At 39.0% G+C, this 12,359-nt stretch overlaps 1 protein-coding gene and 1 long non-coding RNA gene across 3 annotated transcripts in view; both read left to right on the top strand.

Moving 5' to 3' along the window:
• The window catches only part of cpm (carboxypeptidase M), a 29,412-nt gene extending 25,171 nt beyond the window's left edge, over positions 1 to 4,241 (top strand). The window contains exons 9-11 of one of the 2 annotated variants that reach the window (XR_015035036.1): positions 599 to 747; positions 2,018 to 3,225; positions 3,262 to 4,241. Coding sequence is in view for 1 of the 2 variants with exons in the window: in XM_085768897.1 (XP_085625023.1) it covers positions 599 to 747; positions 2,018 to 2,281 (413 nt within the window). In the remaining variant the exon portion in view is untranslated. Of the gene's footprint in view, positions 1 to 598; positions 748 to 2,017 lie in introns of both variants that reach the window. The other variant, XM_085768897.1, reaches the window with a different exon arrangement.
• A 4,044-nt stretch (positions 4,242 to 8,285) lies between these two features.
• LOC146962324 (uncharacterized) lies at positions 8,286 to 11,466 on the top strand. Its single transcript, XR_015035030.1, has 3 exons — positions 8,286 to 8,322; positions 11,023 to 11,099; positions 11,332 to 11,466. It is a non-coding gene; the product is annotated as an uncharacterized LOC146962324 (long non-coding RNA).
• Positions 11,467 to 12,359: the final 893 nt, after the last annotated feature.

Below are 12,359 nucleotides of genomic sequence, written 5' to 3'. Positions count from 1 at the left end.
CCTCTGTCTGTCTGTCTGTCTGTCTGTCCACCTGTCTGTCTGTCTGTCTGTCTGTCCACCTGTCTGTCTGTCTATCTAAATCTGTACAATCCAACAACTCCACAACGCTCTGGTGGACAAGTTGTGACCTGCACATTCACCACGCTATGAGATAATAACACAACGTTACCACACAGAGTTGTTTTAGAGGGAAATACAGAGACTGCTTGCTGAAAAACTGTCCCTGAAGGCAACACGCATCATTGGTTTTGCATGAATTTCCCTCTAAAACAACTCTGTGTGGTAACGTTGTGTTATTATCTCATAGCGTGGTGAATGTGCAGGTCACAACTTGTCCACCAGAGCGTTGTGGAGTTGTTGGATTGTGTATTTGATGAGTTTGATGAGTGAAACCAAGAAATCCCATAATGAGCCTCCGTAGCGTAGCTCTGAGCAGCTCACTGCTCTGCTCCGCCGTTCTAAAAATAGCTTGCACCAATAATTAAAGGTAACAAACCTACTACTATGACTATAGGGATTGTGGCAATGGGCCAATTTGCCAAAATGTTGAACTATCCCTTTAAGTGTTAAATGTCACCTCCTGTGTGTCTGTGTCCAGGGGTCAAAGGTCGTGTGTTTGACGGCTCGGGCGTCCCGGTGCAGAACGCCGTGGTGGAGGTCAAAGGTCGCAGGAACATGTGTCCGTTCAAAACCGACCGGCATGGAGAATACTACCGGCTGCTGTTGCCTGGCAACTACAGCTTCACGGTAAACACACGCACATACACACAGCGATGAAACCCGCTCTCATGTGACGTCGTTAAAGTATAGTGTATGGTCATATCATTTTTAAAAGAAGGAATCTGAAGGTTTTCAGTTTAATGTCTCCTGTTTTGCGGTAGTTGTGTCTGTCCCTGCGTCGCCACGGCAACAATGAATGGGAGCGGATTGAAGTTCTGCTGCTTAGGCTGTTTCCATCCCTCAAAACCACAGACAGCGTCAGGTGGCGACTCAAACATGCACCCAGACGTTTTTTTTACTTGAAGCAAGTCTAGAGTTGATATTCCTGTTTTTATGACACAAACGGTAGGCCTAGCTTTTCCCACTGCACCTGAACACACCGAGCGTCAACTTGGGTCTCGACTCTGCCAGACTTTGAATCAGATCTAGTTTTACAAACATGTCGGCGTGCTTGAAGTAAATAGACTCCTGGGTGCATGTTTGAGTCTCCATCTGACGCTGTCTGTGGCTTTGAGGGATGGAAACAGCCTAAGCAGCAGAACTTCAATCCGCTCCCATTCATCGTTGCCGTGGCGATGCAGGGACAGACACAACTCAGGGTTTCTGCGGGTCATTAAAAAGCATTAAAAGCCATTAAATATATTTAGCTAAAATTAAGGCCTTAAATGGCATTAAAAGGAATTAAATTCGATTCTCCAAGGCATTAAAAAATGATTTAAAAAATTGATAGATTCATACAGTGAGATTTTGATATCATTACATCCCTATAGAGCACAAAGAGCAGAAAAATAGGGGGATTATACAGTTAATCTACAGTAAAATTAAACGTGTGTGAAAAAATTTAGAATTTTCTAAATTAATATTTTTAGGTGGTGGCAGGCTACTGTTGACTTTTCTTTTTCTTTTAATCGCTAGCGGCAAAAAACGGAATCAGCAGGTCAGGCTTTTTAAAAATTGGTGATTGGCCAGAAAATTGCAGTCGGTGCACCGCTATTGGTGTGATAAACATGCAGAACCAAGTAATTGGGTAATGTGTATATAGGTAACAGTATGTACGCACACGTATAGTATTTGCAGTCACAGGCATTAAAAATGTTTGAAATGGCATTAAAAAGCATTAAATTAGATTTGCTGGTACCTGCAGAAATTCTGCAACTATCGCAAAACAGGAGCAATTAAACTGAAAACCTTCAGATTCCTTCTTTTAGACCTAAAATGTTAGGAACATACAGCCCCAAGATGAATTTGCCCGGAATTGTCCTTTAACTCCTCCCCTCTGGTCGTCGTTGATTGACAGGTGACGTACCCGGGTCACGAGGTTTTGACGGCGACCCTGAACGTCCCGTACGGCCCCGACGTCTACTCCGCCATGAAACACGACTTCCTGTTGAGACGCTCGCCGTCCTCGTCCTCGTCCACGTCGTCGCCCTCGGAGACCGACGGCGCCCAGATCAGCCCCTCCCCCACCTGTAACCACGCCGCCGTCACCATGCCGACGGGGGCGGGGCTCGGCGCGGCGCTCTGGGCCGTGGCGGCGCTGCTCCGCTACGTGACGGACTGAAGCGACGTGGAGCTCCGAGCTGACAGACGACACGTCCACATGTTTCCATGGAGACGACAAGGACGTGATGGTGAAGAAGAGCTGAGGTCGACTCGGTAACTGCTGCACAGGCCTCTTCACCGGCGGCCATCTTGGCTCAAAAGCACACAGGTTTTAAGTAAAGACTCAGAATCTGGTTTCTGTCGGGACCGTGTGGTCGAATCCTGACGAAGACGGACACGGACACATCGTCACTCAGAGGAAATCAGATTTTATTTTTTTTTCATAAGTTTTTATTTTATTCACAAGAAAACACAGATTTTATTTCTCTCTTTTATTTTTATTTACTTCAGATTTTTATCAGTTCATGAAGCTTCGTTACCGACGACTTCTCTCTCTCTCTCTTTAACCGTGTTTCCATCCACACGTTTTTATTCACTCATTCATTCATTAATAAGCAACATCGAATTAAAAAATGCCTTATGGAGACATTAAAAATTCAATTCAATGTCATGAATATATACAAACAAGTTAATACGGTCGATCTCATTGGATTTTCTCTCGATTGATACAAAGTTTATGCAAGAAATTCTGATGGAAACAGTTATTTGCCGGATAAAATGTGAGTTGCGATCATGTTATATGTCAATTCCGCAGATCTATTTTGCGATTTAGTACAAAAATTAATGGAAACACCTTCGATATGATCGCAAAACAGCACATGTTGCATTATGCACAACTTTTTATTCGATTTATTTGAAGGTTTGAGATGGAAACGCACTTGAACCGGCGTTATTCGCATTAATATTTTTATCGATCTTTTATCAACATGTGGATGGAAACATGTTTTCTCTCTGATCTCCAGTTATTTCTCTTCTCTGCCTTCTTCATATTTAGTTTGTTTGCTCAGTGTAGTGGAAGTCCTCCTCTGCTTCGCTGCAGCTCCGTTACTTTCTTTCTGGTTTGTTTTTTTCCCTCCTGGTCGACAGTAACTCTGTTAGTTACTGCGGTAAAAGGTTAAACTGTGTCGGAGGACGATTGAGTTACAGCTTTGATTGACGGGTCGTCTGTTCACACCGATTCTGTCGGAGCCTTAAACCTCGTGGAGGAGAACTGACCCTGAAGGAAGACGCTGAATTAAGTTTGTTGTGTTTCTAAAGAGAAGTTTGTTTCGTCCTTCGAACCTAAAGATTCTGTTTCTGTCGTTTTTCAAAAGAAAGAAACAAAAGAGCAAAAAGACAGAAACACGTCGACTCGTTCTTGAGACACTGGACTGTAATTTTATATTAGAGCAGGAGGAGCACTTTAAAATTAGCAGGGACAGGAAGCTGTTTTTAGAGAGGGGAGGGGCTTAACCCAGAGGAGGAGGGGGGCTATAAAGACTCATGAGGTGACACATGAACTGTTTGAGGTGCGTTTGATTTACAACACCAGAGGATCTCTCTCTCTCTCTCTCTGTGTTTCTGCAGTGACAGGAAATAGTTATTTTATTGTGAAATATACAGTATTAGATTAGTTTTATCAGTGTTTTCTTGCCTGATTGATGCACTTTACAGCAAACACACACACACACACACACACACACACACACACACACACACACACACACACACACAGCAGCTGATCCACTTCAATACACATCAACAAAACACTTCAGAGCAACAGATCAAACACACAAACATAAACAGGTCGACGTGTCAAATATGTTAACACACTTTAAATATTATAAACAAACAGAAACAAAAAACCAAACGAGACAAATCAGTGACTAAATACCAAGATCAATAAAAAATAAATATTAAAATCCAGTTTTAAAGTGAAAATATCTAAATAAAAGCACAAACATTTCCTCTCATTTAAATAAAAACTGTGTGAGAATAAAAGACGCCTCCCAGCCGCCCCCTGCTGGTCGAACCACAGAGGAAACTGAACTGTTGCTCTTAAAATAACGAAGATAAAAGAATGAAAACAGAAAAATAAACACACCTGAGAGGGAATTAGAATAAAGGAATAAATAAATATAAAAGAAAAATGATGTGAACTTTATTTTGAAAGAGTCTTAAGCCAAAATAAATAAAGTTTTGGAGTCACTGGTTTAAAAATCGTCATGGTTCCTCCTCTCATCCTTTAATCCAGAGTTTCTTTTTGCCAAATATCAGGTTTTTATACTTTTGTACTGTTTGATGTGAAACTCGTCTGTGCCAAGTGGAAACACGGCGACTGCAGGATTCAGTCGCACCGACATCTGACCTCAGGACAGTTCTTATACATTTCTACTGTTTATGGTTCAAAACACTGTAAAAATAAAAATAAAAATGAAAATAAAATTTAAAAAAACATCACAGTCGATACTCAGTGATAAAAACCTGAAGGAAATCTTCTATTAAAATATAAAAACTGAATCCGAGTTGTGTGTTTTTTTTGTGTATGTGTGTGTGTTTTTGTGTTGTCTGATTTATACAGATTCCTGGTTGTAACACTTTATAATAAATACACACTATTAAGCACTACTTAAGCATTAATACATACGGAATACTCATTAGTATGTAATTTATAAATACAATTAGTGCTTATCAATGAGGAGTAAAACATTTTAACTGTTTATAAACTACATACTAATGAGTTTTCATGTTACAAATGATGAATTCAGTATCTATTAATGCTTAACTAATGCTTAATTTAACACTAACTTCATATCCAAAATTAGCTTTTTATTAAAGGGATAGTTCACTCAAAATTGAAATAGTGTGTACTTATTATAAAGTGTTACCAAAATTACAATTAAAAAAGTTAAATATGTTCATAGTAGTTTAACTTTATAAAGAAACATTAACGGGAACCTATAATATAATAATATTATAATTATATTGAGTCAAGATACATTGAGCAGTGTAAAGAGTTAAATATGTGACAACAGCGCCCCCCGGTGTTCACACTGAGGAACTGCACATAAAAACTAAAGACCAGATTCAGCTAAAAATAAAAAAAAAATAAAAACTTCAGATCATTTCCCATGATGCTTGATGCTTTGCGGTTGTAAAGTGGTATTTAGTTGCCATGGTTACCAATCATCACAGCAGGCGACTGTGTGATGACTCATCTGCATGTGGTCACGTGATCACCTGAGCAGCTGCTGCTTCACCTTCACTTCCTGTTGCAGCAGTGATGTGTGTGTGTGTGTGTGTGTGTGTGTGTGTGTGTGTGTGTGTGTGTGTGTGTGTGTGTGTGTGTGTGTGTGTGTGTGTGTGTGTGACTCAGAGGAAGTGATTAAAATGTACCTGAGTGGTTCCTGCTGGCCGACTCCCCATCATTTACCGGCGTCGCCATGGAGACAGAGTCTGTTCTTATCGACCAATCACAGAACAGAACCTGTCTGAGCTTTTTTCTTTTTCTTTGCTTTTCCTCTTTGCATTCCTCACTGCAAAAATACATTTATATGTTTAGATACAAAGTGACATCACTCTGTATCTAAACATATATGTGATTTATATTTAAATCAAATATATATATACTGTATGTATAGCCTATATATACATAAATCAGCTATAAATACAAAATATTGAATACAAAATACAAAGAGCACAGAATAGCTAATAAAATATCAGCAAAAAAAATTAGATTTAAATTTCTGCTGGATATCGATTGAAATATTTACTTGTGATTTAAATCACAAATTAATCACATTTTGTTGCTATTTATTCAAAGGTCTGCATATTATTATGCTCCAATAACATAATAATAATAATCGGCCTAATGTTTGTTCTGTCAGATCTGAAGCTGCTTTTTCAAAATAGAACACATAAATGTAGGCTATACAGTAATTTAATATTTTCATTAATTTTAAAATCATTTCATTCAAATTCATTAACGATGGAAAAGAAAAATCTTGATTGTTGAAACAAAACGTGATTTTATTGTTAAAAGTTTATTTTTTCTTTTCTTTTTAATCAGAAATCAGAGTGAACTCATAAAACTTCCTGTCAACTCGTCTCTTCACAACCTTTTAAATAAAGTTTTGGTTCATGTGTGTGTGTGTGTGTGTGTTCCACCTGTACTGTACCCCTCACACACACACACACACACACACCCTCCTCCTCATCAGCTGTTTGGCTCCAAATCCTCTAATTAAATCGATTCTGGTCGACTTTGATCAAACTGTGCAGAGATTTAAAACCACCACACACACACACACACACACACACACACACACAGCAGGGGTGAACTCTCCCTCCCTCTCCCTCTCTCTCTCTCTCCTCCCTCGTTTCCTCGGCGTCTCTTTCTTCCTCTCAGCTCCAGACGACACAGAGGAGAAGAAAAAGAGGAAGAGAAAAGACGTTTTTCTCCTCTTTTCTTTTCTTTTCTTTCTCCGGTTGTTTTTCCTCAGAGCGATGGGATGTGGAAACTCTTCAGCAGCTAAAAACAACATCAACAGCAGCAGCAGCAGCAGTGGTGGAGGTGAGAAACATCAGATTCAATGTTTCTGTTTTTTATGAAAGTTTGAAGTTTCAGTAAAAAAAAACAGAGACTTTGAGGAACAGGAAGTTTTATTTTGAAGGTGAAGAAAGTCAAATTGAACTTTATTGTCACTGTGTTTCAGAAGAACAATAATCAAACTCAATTAATTAATAAAGAAACAGGATATAAAATGATCAAAGTTGTGTTGTTGTAAAGAACGTCATGTTATTCTACTTGTGGAAAATAATTATACCATTAGATATAAGATAAACCATCAGTTAATGATTATTAATTAAATACTTAATTCATTAACTCATCATTTATCAATCAGTCGTTTCACATGCTAAACTACTACTGTACTAATTGGTCTAAAATCTATAAATGTTTAACTCTGCATTGATATAATCTATCTATCATCTATAATTTAGATACAGACATTAATTACTGCTCAAGAGAGACATTTTATAAAATATTCAACAACCTGAATTAATGATGAATTGCTGTATTGATTACTGATTGAAAACACATGTGACTGTGTCAGTTTGGCTTTTATTTTGGTGAACCAGTCTTATTTTGAAAAACAGGATGACCAATTTAACATTATTGTTTTGATTTGTTTTGTGTTTTAAAGGGATAGCTCAACATTTTTGACAAACTGGCCCATTGCCATAATCCCTATAGTCATAGCAGTAGGTTCGTTACCTTTAATTGTCGGTGCAAGCTGTTTTTAGAACGGCGGAGCAGAGCCGTGAGCTGCTCAGAGCTACGCTACGGAGGCTCATTATGGGATTTCTTGGTTTCAAACTCATCAAACTCATCAAATACACAATCCAACAACTCCACAACGCTCTGGTGGACAAGTTGTGAGCTGCACATTCACCACGCTATGAGATAATAACACAACGTTACCACACAGAGTTGTTTTAGAGGGAAATACAGAGACTGTTGATGAAAAACTGTCCCTGAAGGCAACGTGCATCAGAGGTTTTACATGAATTTCCCTCTAAAACAACTCTGTGTGGTAATGTTGTGTTATTATCTCATAGCGTGGTGAATGTGCAGCTCACAACTTGTCCACCAGAGCGTTGTGGAGTTGTTGGATTGTGTATTTGATGAGTTTGATGAGGGAAACCAAGAAATCCCATAATGAGCCTCCGTAGCGTAGCTCTGAGCAGCTCACGGCTCTGCTCCGCCGTTCTAAAAATAGCTTGCACCGACAATTAAAGGTAACGAACCTACTGCTATGACTATAGGGATTATGGCAATGGGCCAATTTGCCAAAATGTTGAACTAGTCCTTTAAAGATAATTGTTATCATTAGAATAAAGATGAAAATGACTAATTTTCATTGTTCAACATTAATTAATTAATTGATTGTTGTGTCGTTGATCACAGGTGGAGCTGAGTCTTCAGTAAAGGAGTGAGTAGGCTACATGTTACACACACAGTTTCAAACACACTTTGATGTCACAACATGTCAGTGTTGTTTGACCTTTCTCTGATGTTATATATATGCCAATTTAGATACTGACTTCAGTGTGTGTGTGTGTGTGTGTGTGTGTGTGTTACAGATCAAAAGAGTCTTTGACCGACGATGACAAACGGAAGTGAGTCACTCATTTCTGATTTTCAGAGCAGAGTCACGTGTCGTTAATTAATCAATCAATTAAAGGATAATTACCGTTTTTTACAACCTGGACCTTATTTCTAGCATAAAATCCGATCATTTCCTCCCCCAGATAACTTTGGTGTCATTACACAGGGTTCTTACGGATCCTTAAAAAGTCTTAAAAGGCATTGAATTCATTAATCTAAAAACAAGGCCTTAATTGGCATTAAAATGTCTTAAATCAATTTTTCAAACGTCTTGAAAATGTTAACACATGGTAAGTGGTATTTTATGGTTGTAATTAGTCTCAAATCTCAAATTAATTGGTAACATTCCGACATAGAGAAGTTAGTGGCGGCCGTCAACGTTAAATCTCTCACCGCCACCAGCTCCCGAGTCAATGTTTTTTTTTTTCAGGACTTTTTATGCATTTATTTTGAAAGGACAGCTGGAAAGAGACACAATCCAATGTTCATGTAGCAGTCACTTTACCTTGGATCACTTAGGAAAGTGGGTAAAATTGTCCCTAACCCTATGTAATTGATGTGGTGTTTTTCTTTTTTTTCTGCATTTGTGTTTATTATGAAGTCGGTCTTAAATTTCATTTCAAGTGGCTTTAAAAAAGTCTTAAAGGGATAGTTCAACATTTTGGCAAATTGGCCCATTGCCATAATTGCTATAGTCATAGCAGTAGGTTCGTTACCTTTAATTGTAGGTGTAAGCTATTTTCAGTACAGCGGAGCGCAGCAGCTGGCTGCTCAGAGCTACGCTATGGAGGCTAACGGAATTTCTTGGTTTCCCTCATTAAACTCATCAAATTCAACATCCCAAAACTCCACAGCGCTTTTGTAGACAAGTTGTGACCTGCACAACCACCACGCTATGAGATAATGACGGAACGACACGAAACGGAGCCGTTTTCGAGGTAAATTCATACAAAACCGCTGATGCGCGTTGCGTTCAGGGACAGTTTTTCAGCAAGCAGTGTCCGTATTTACCCTGTATTTACCTTGAAAACGGCTCCGTTTCGTATCGTTCCGACATTATCTCATAGCGTGGTGGTTGTGCAGGTCACAACTTGTCTACAAAAGCGCTGTGGAGTTTTGGGATGTTGAATTTGATGAGTTTAATGAGGGAAACCAAGAAATTCCCTTAGCCTCCATAGCGTAGCTCTGAGCAGCCTGCTGCTGCGCTCCGCCGTACTGAAAATAGCTTACACCTACAATTAAAGGTAATGAACCTACTGCTATGACTATAGCGATTATGGCAATGGGCCAATTTGCCAAAATGTTGAACTATCCCTTTAAAAGTCTTAAATTTAACTTGGCTTAAGCTGTAGGAACCCTGTTACAAGTGGTTGTGATGAAATGAGCTCCAGCCGAGAGGCGCGTATATCCGTATAATGGAGTCTACAGGGTCTAAATAACACATTATCTGCAGAGAAACTCCTTCATTTCACCAATATTTAGTTCTGATAGGCTAGTGCTATTCCCCTCTGAGTCCGGGGTTAGCTGTTATCAACATCCGGGGTCTGTAGGTTGACCTACTGACCTCTGACCTGGATGATGTCATCTCTGAGCGCCGTGCGGCTCATTCTGATAATAATCATTCTGCTTCTGCATTCGGGTCCATTTTTATCTCAACTAGCCGGAGCTTTAGTGAGTCCAGGTTGAGGAGAGGAAGCCTGTGGAAGCTGAACTTCATCCAGCTGCTCATTTTGTTCTGACAAGTCGGAAACACGCAGAAATGAACTGTAGCATTAGCGGTAGCAACAACCTACAGACCCCGGATGTTGATAACAGCTAACCCCGGACTCAGAGGGGAATAGCACTAGCCTATCAGAACTAAATATTGGTGAAATGAAGGAGTTTCTCTGCAGATAATGTGTTATTTAGAGCAGGGGTTCTCAACTGGTGGGTCATGGGTCGCTGACAGCTGGTCAAAAAAGTAAATATTTAATGCACATCTGATGTTGGACATGTCTTTTATTTTGAAAAATAACATATATTGAAAGGCACACGAGACACGTGAACACATGCAGTTGTAATGCTCCTCCTCAGTTTCTTATTATTTGCTCTGAATGTAAAGATATCAGTTTCTTATTAATGTGGCCTGAATGCAGTGAATCTTGTTTTGTTTTGTGGGTCTTTATTTTGTGCAATTTGATATTTATTCACTTTTGTGAACATGCCCTGAATGCAGAGATGCATTAGAAGTCAAATATATCGTTTTGTTGGTCTCCATTTTGTGCAGTTTGATATTATTTTATTCACTTCCGTACATGCAGTTGTCATGGTAACTCCTCAGTTTCATTCATGTGCTCTGAAATGCACTTTGCTCAATAAAGAGCAAAATGAGTTTTTAAAGGCTTAAAAAAAAAAATCTTGGTTTGAATTCTATAAAAGTGGGTCGCGACTTAATGACCATGGGAAGATGTGGAGCCCAGAGTGAGACTAGTTGAGAACCCCTGATTTAGAGGCTGCATTCTGCTGCCCTGTAGACTCCATCATACGGATATATGCGGCTCTCGGCTGGAGCTCATTTCATCACGACCACTTGTAATGACACCAAAGTTATCTGGGGGAGGAAATGATCGGATTTTATGCTGGAAATAAGGTCCAGATTGTAAAAAAAACTGTAATTATCCTTTAATTATTAATATGTGTGTGTGTGTGTGTGTGTGTGTGTGTGTCCTCAGAAACTACGGAGGTGTGTATGTGGGTTTACCAACAAATCTGAGCAACGTTCCTCAAGTACAGATCGGATCATTGAGAGGTAACACACACACAGACACACACGCACACACACACACACACACACACACACAGCTTCCTGTTGCGTCTCCAGGGTCACGAGAGCCTGGGAGAAAGACAACAAGAAAACACTGATCACTCACTGTTTGTTTGTCCTGTGACCTCAGAGTGTGTGTGTGTGTGTGTGTGTGTGTGTGTGTGTGTGTGTGTGTGTGTGTGTGTATGTGTGTGTGTTAATGACGTGTCGTCCACAGAGAGCAGCAGAGACTCGTCGTCCCTCAGGACGCCGCTGTGGGGGAACGGACTGTGATTTAATGAACAGCCAGGTGTGTGTGTGTGTGCGTGTGTGTGTGTGTGTGTGTGTGTGTGTGTTCATTAATGAGCTGTGTGTGTGTGTGTGTGTGTCAGCAGTTAAAACATCAGTGTTTTTCACACGAAGAGAAAAATCAAAACATGTTCAGTTTTTGGTGAAATTTATATGAAATAATTTATATTTATGTTTAATTTGTGTTAATTGGAATATGAATATGAAATAAATAGTTCATATTAATAAAATATTGATTTGATTTCATTCAGTTTTTTTTATTCATCGCTCCCTGAACTGATTTAAGTTTTTAAAATCTCACATAATTTAAAAGAAAAGTTGAGTTTTCCAATAATAAAAGATCAATTCTGTTCAGTCTAGTTTAGTTTGTGTCTGAACAGAGAAAAATGAAATAAAGGAAAACTTTTTTTAAAGAATTAATCTTGTTGAGAGAAAAAGGTTAAAACAATTTAAAGTTGTTTTTCTCTCACATCCTTCAAAATAAAAGCCCCACAGCTGCTAATATACAGTATATTCAACAGTCACCTCAAATGTTTTAGGTTTTATTTCTAAAGTTGGTCAATAACTGGATTTCTTCAATAAACTGATTTATTTAATGAATATTTTTCATCTGTATCGGGATTTTGAAATCTTGTTAAGTCAGAAAAACAGAATGCGATGGACAGACAGAATAAAAACTGATCATGAAATAATCAATATCTGATCAAACTCCAGATGTTTCCAGCAGGAGGCAGTTCAACAGTTGGATGATGTTGATTTGTGTCTGCAGGAGAGTGAGGAGTTTGTCTAGGAAGAAAAAGAAGACTAACTCTGTCCTACAGATGAAGGTGAGCAGTGGTTTACTTCTAAAAAGACACTCATGCACTGATCAATTTTGAGATTTGGGGCTATTTTTCTTCCGTAACATGTATTCTTTCAGAAAAGTCGAAAGAAATGTTAGAAAATCCACTTTGAGGT

The sequence above is a fragment of the Trachurus japonicus genome, chromosome 23 (genome assembly GCF_045865225.1).
Source record: "Trachurus japonicus isolate A0001 chromosome 23, Traja_1.0".
Lineage (NCBI taxonomy): Eukaryota > Metazoa > Chordata > Actinopteri > Carangiformes > Carangidae > Trachurus > Trachurus japonicus.
Note: the sequence above shows the minus strand (reverse complement) of the source record. Positions and strands in the feature narration are given on the sequence as shown.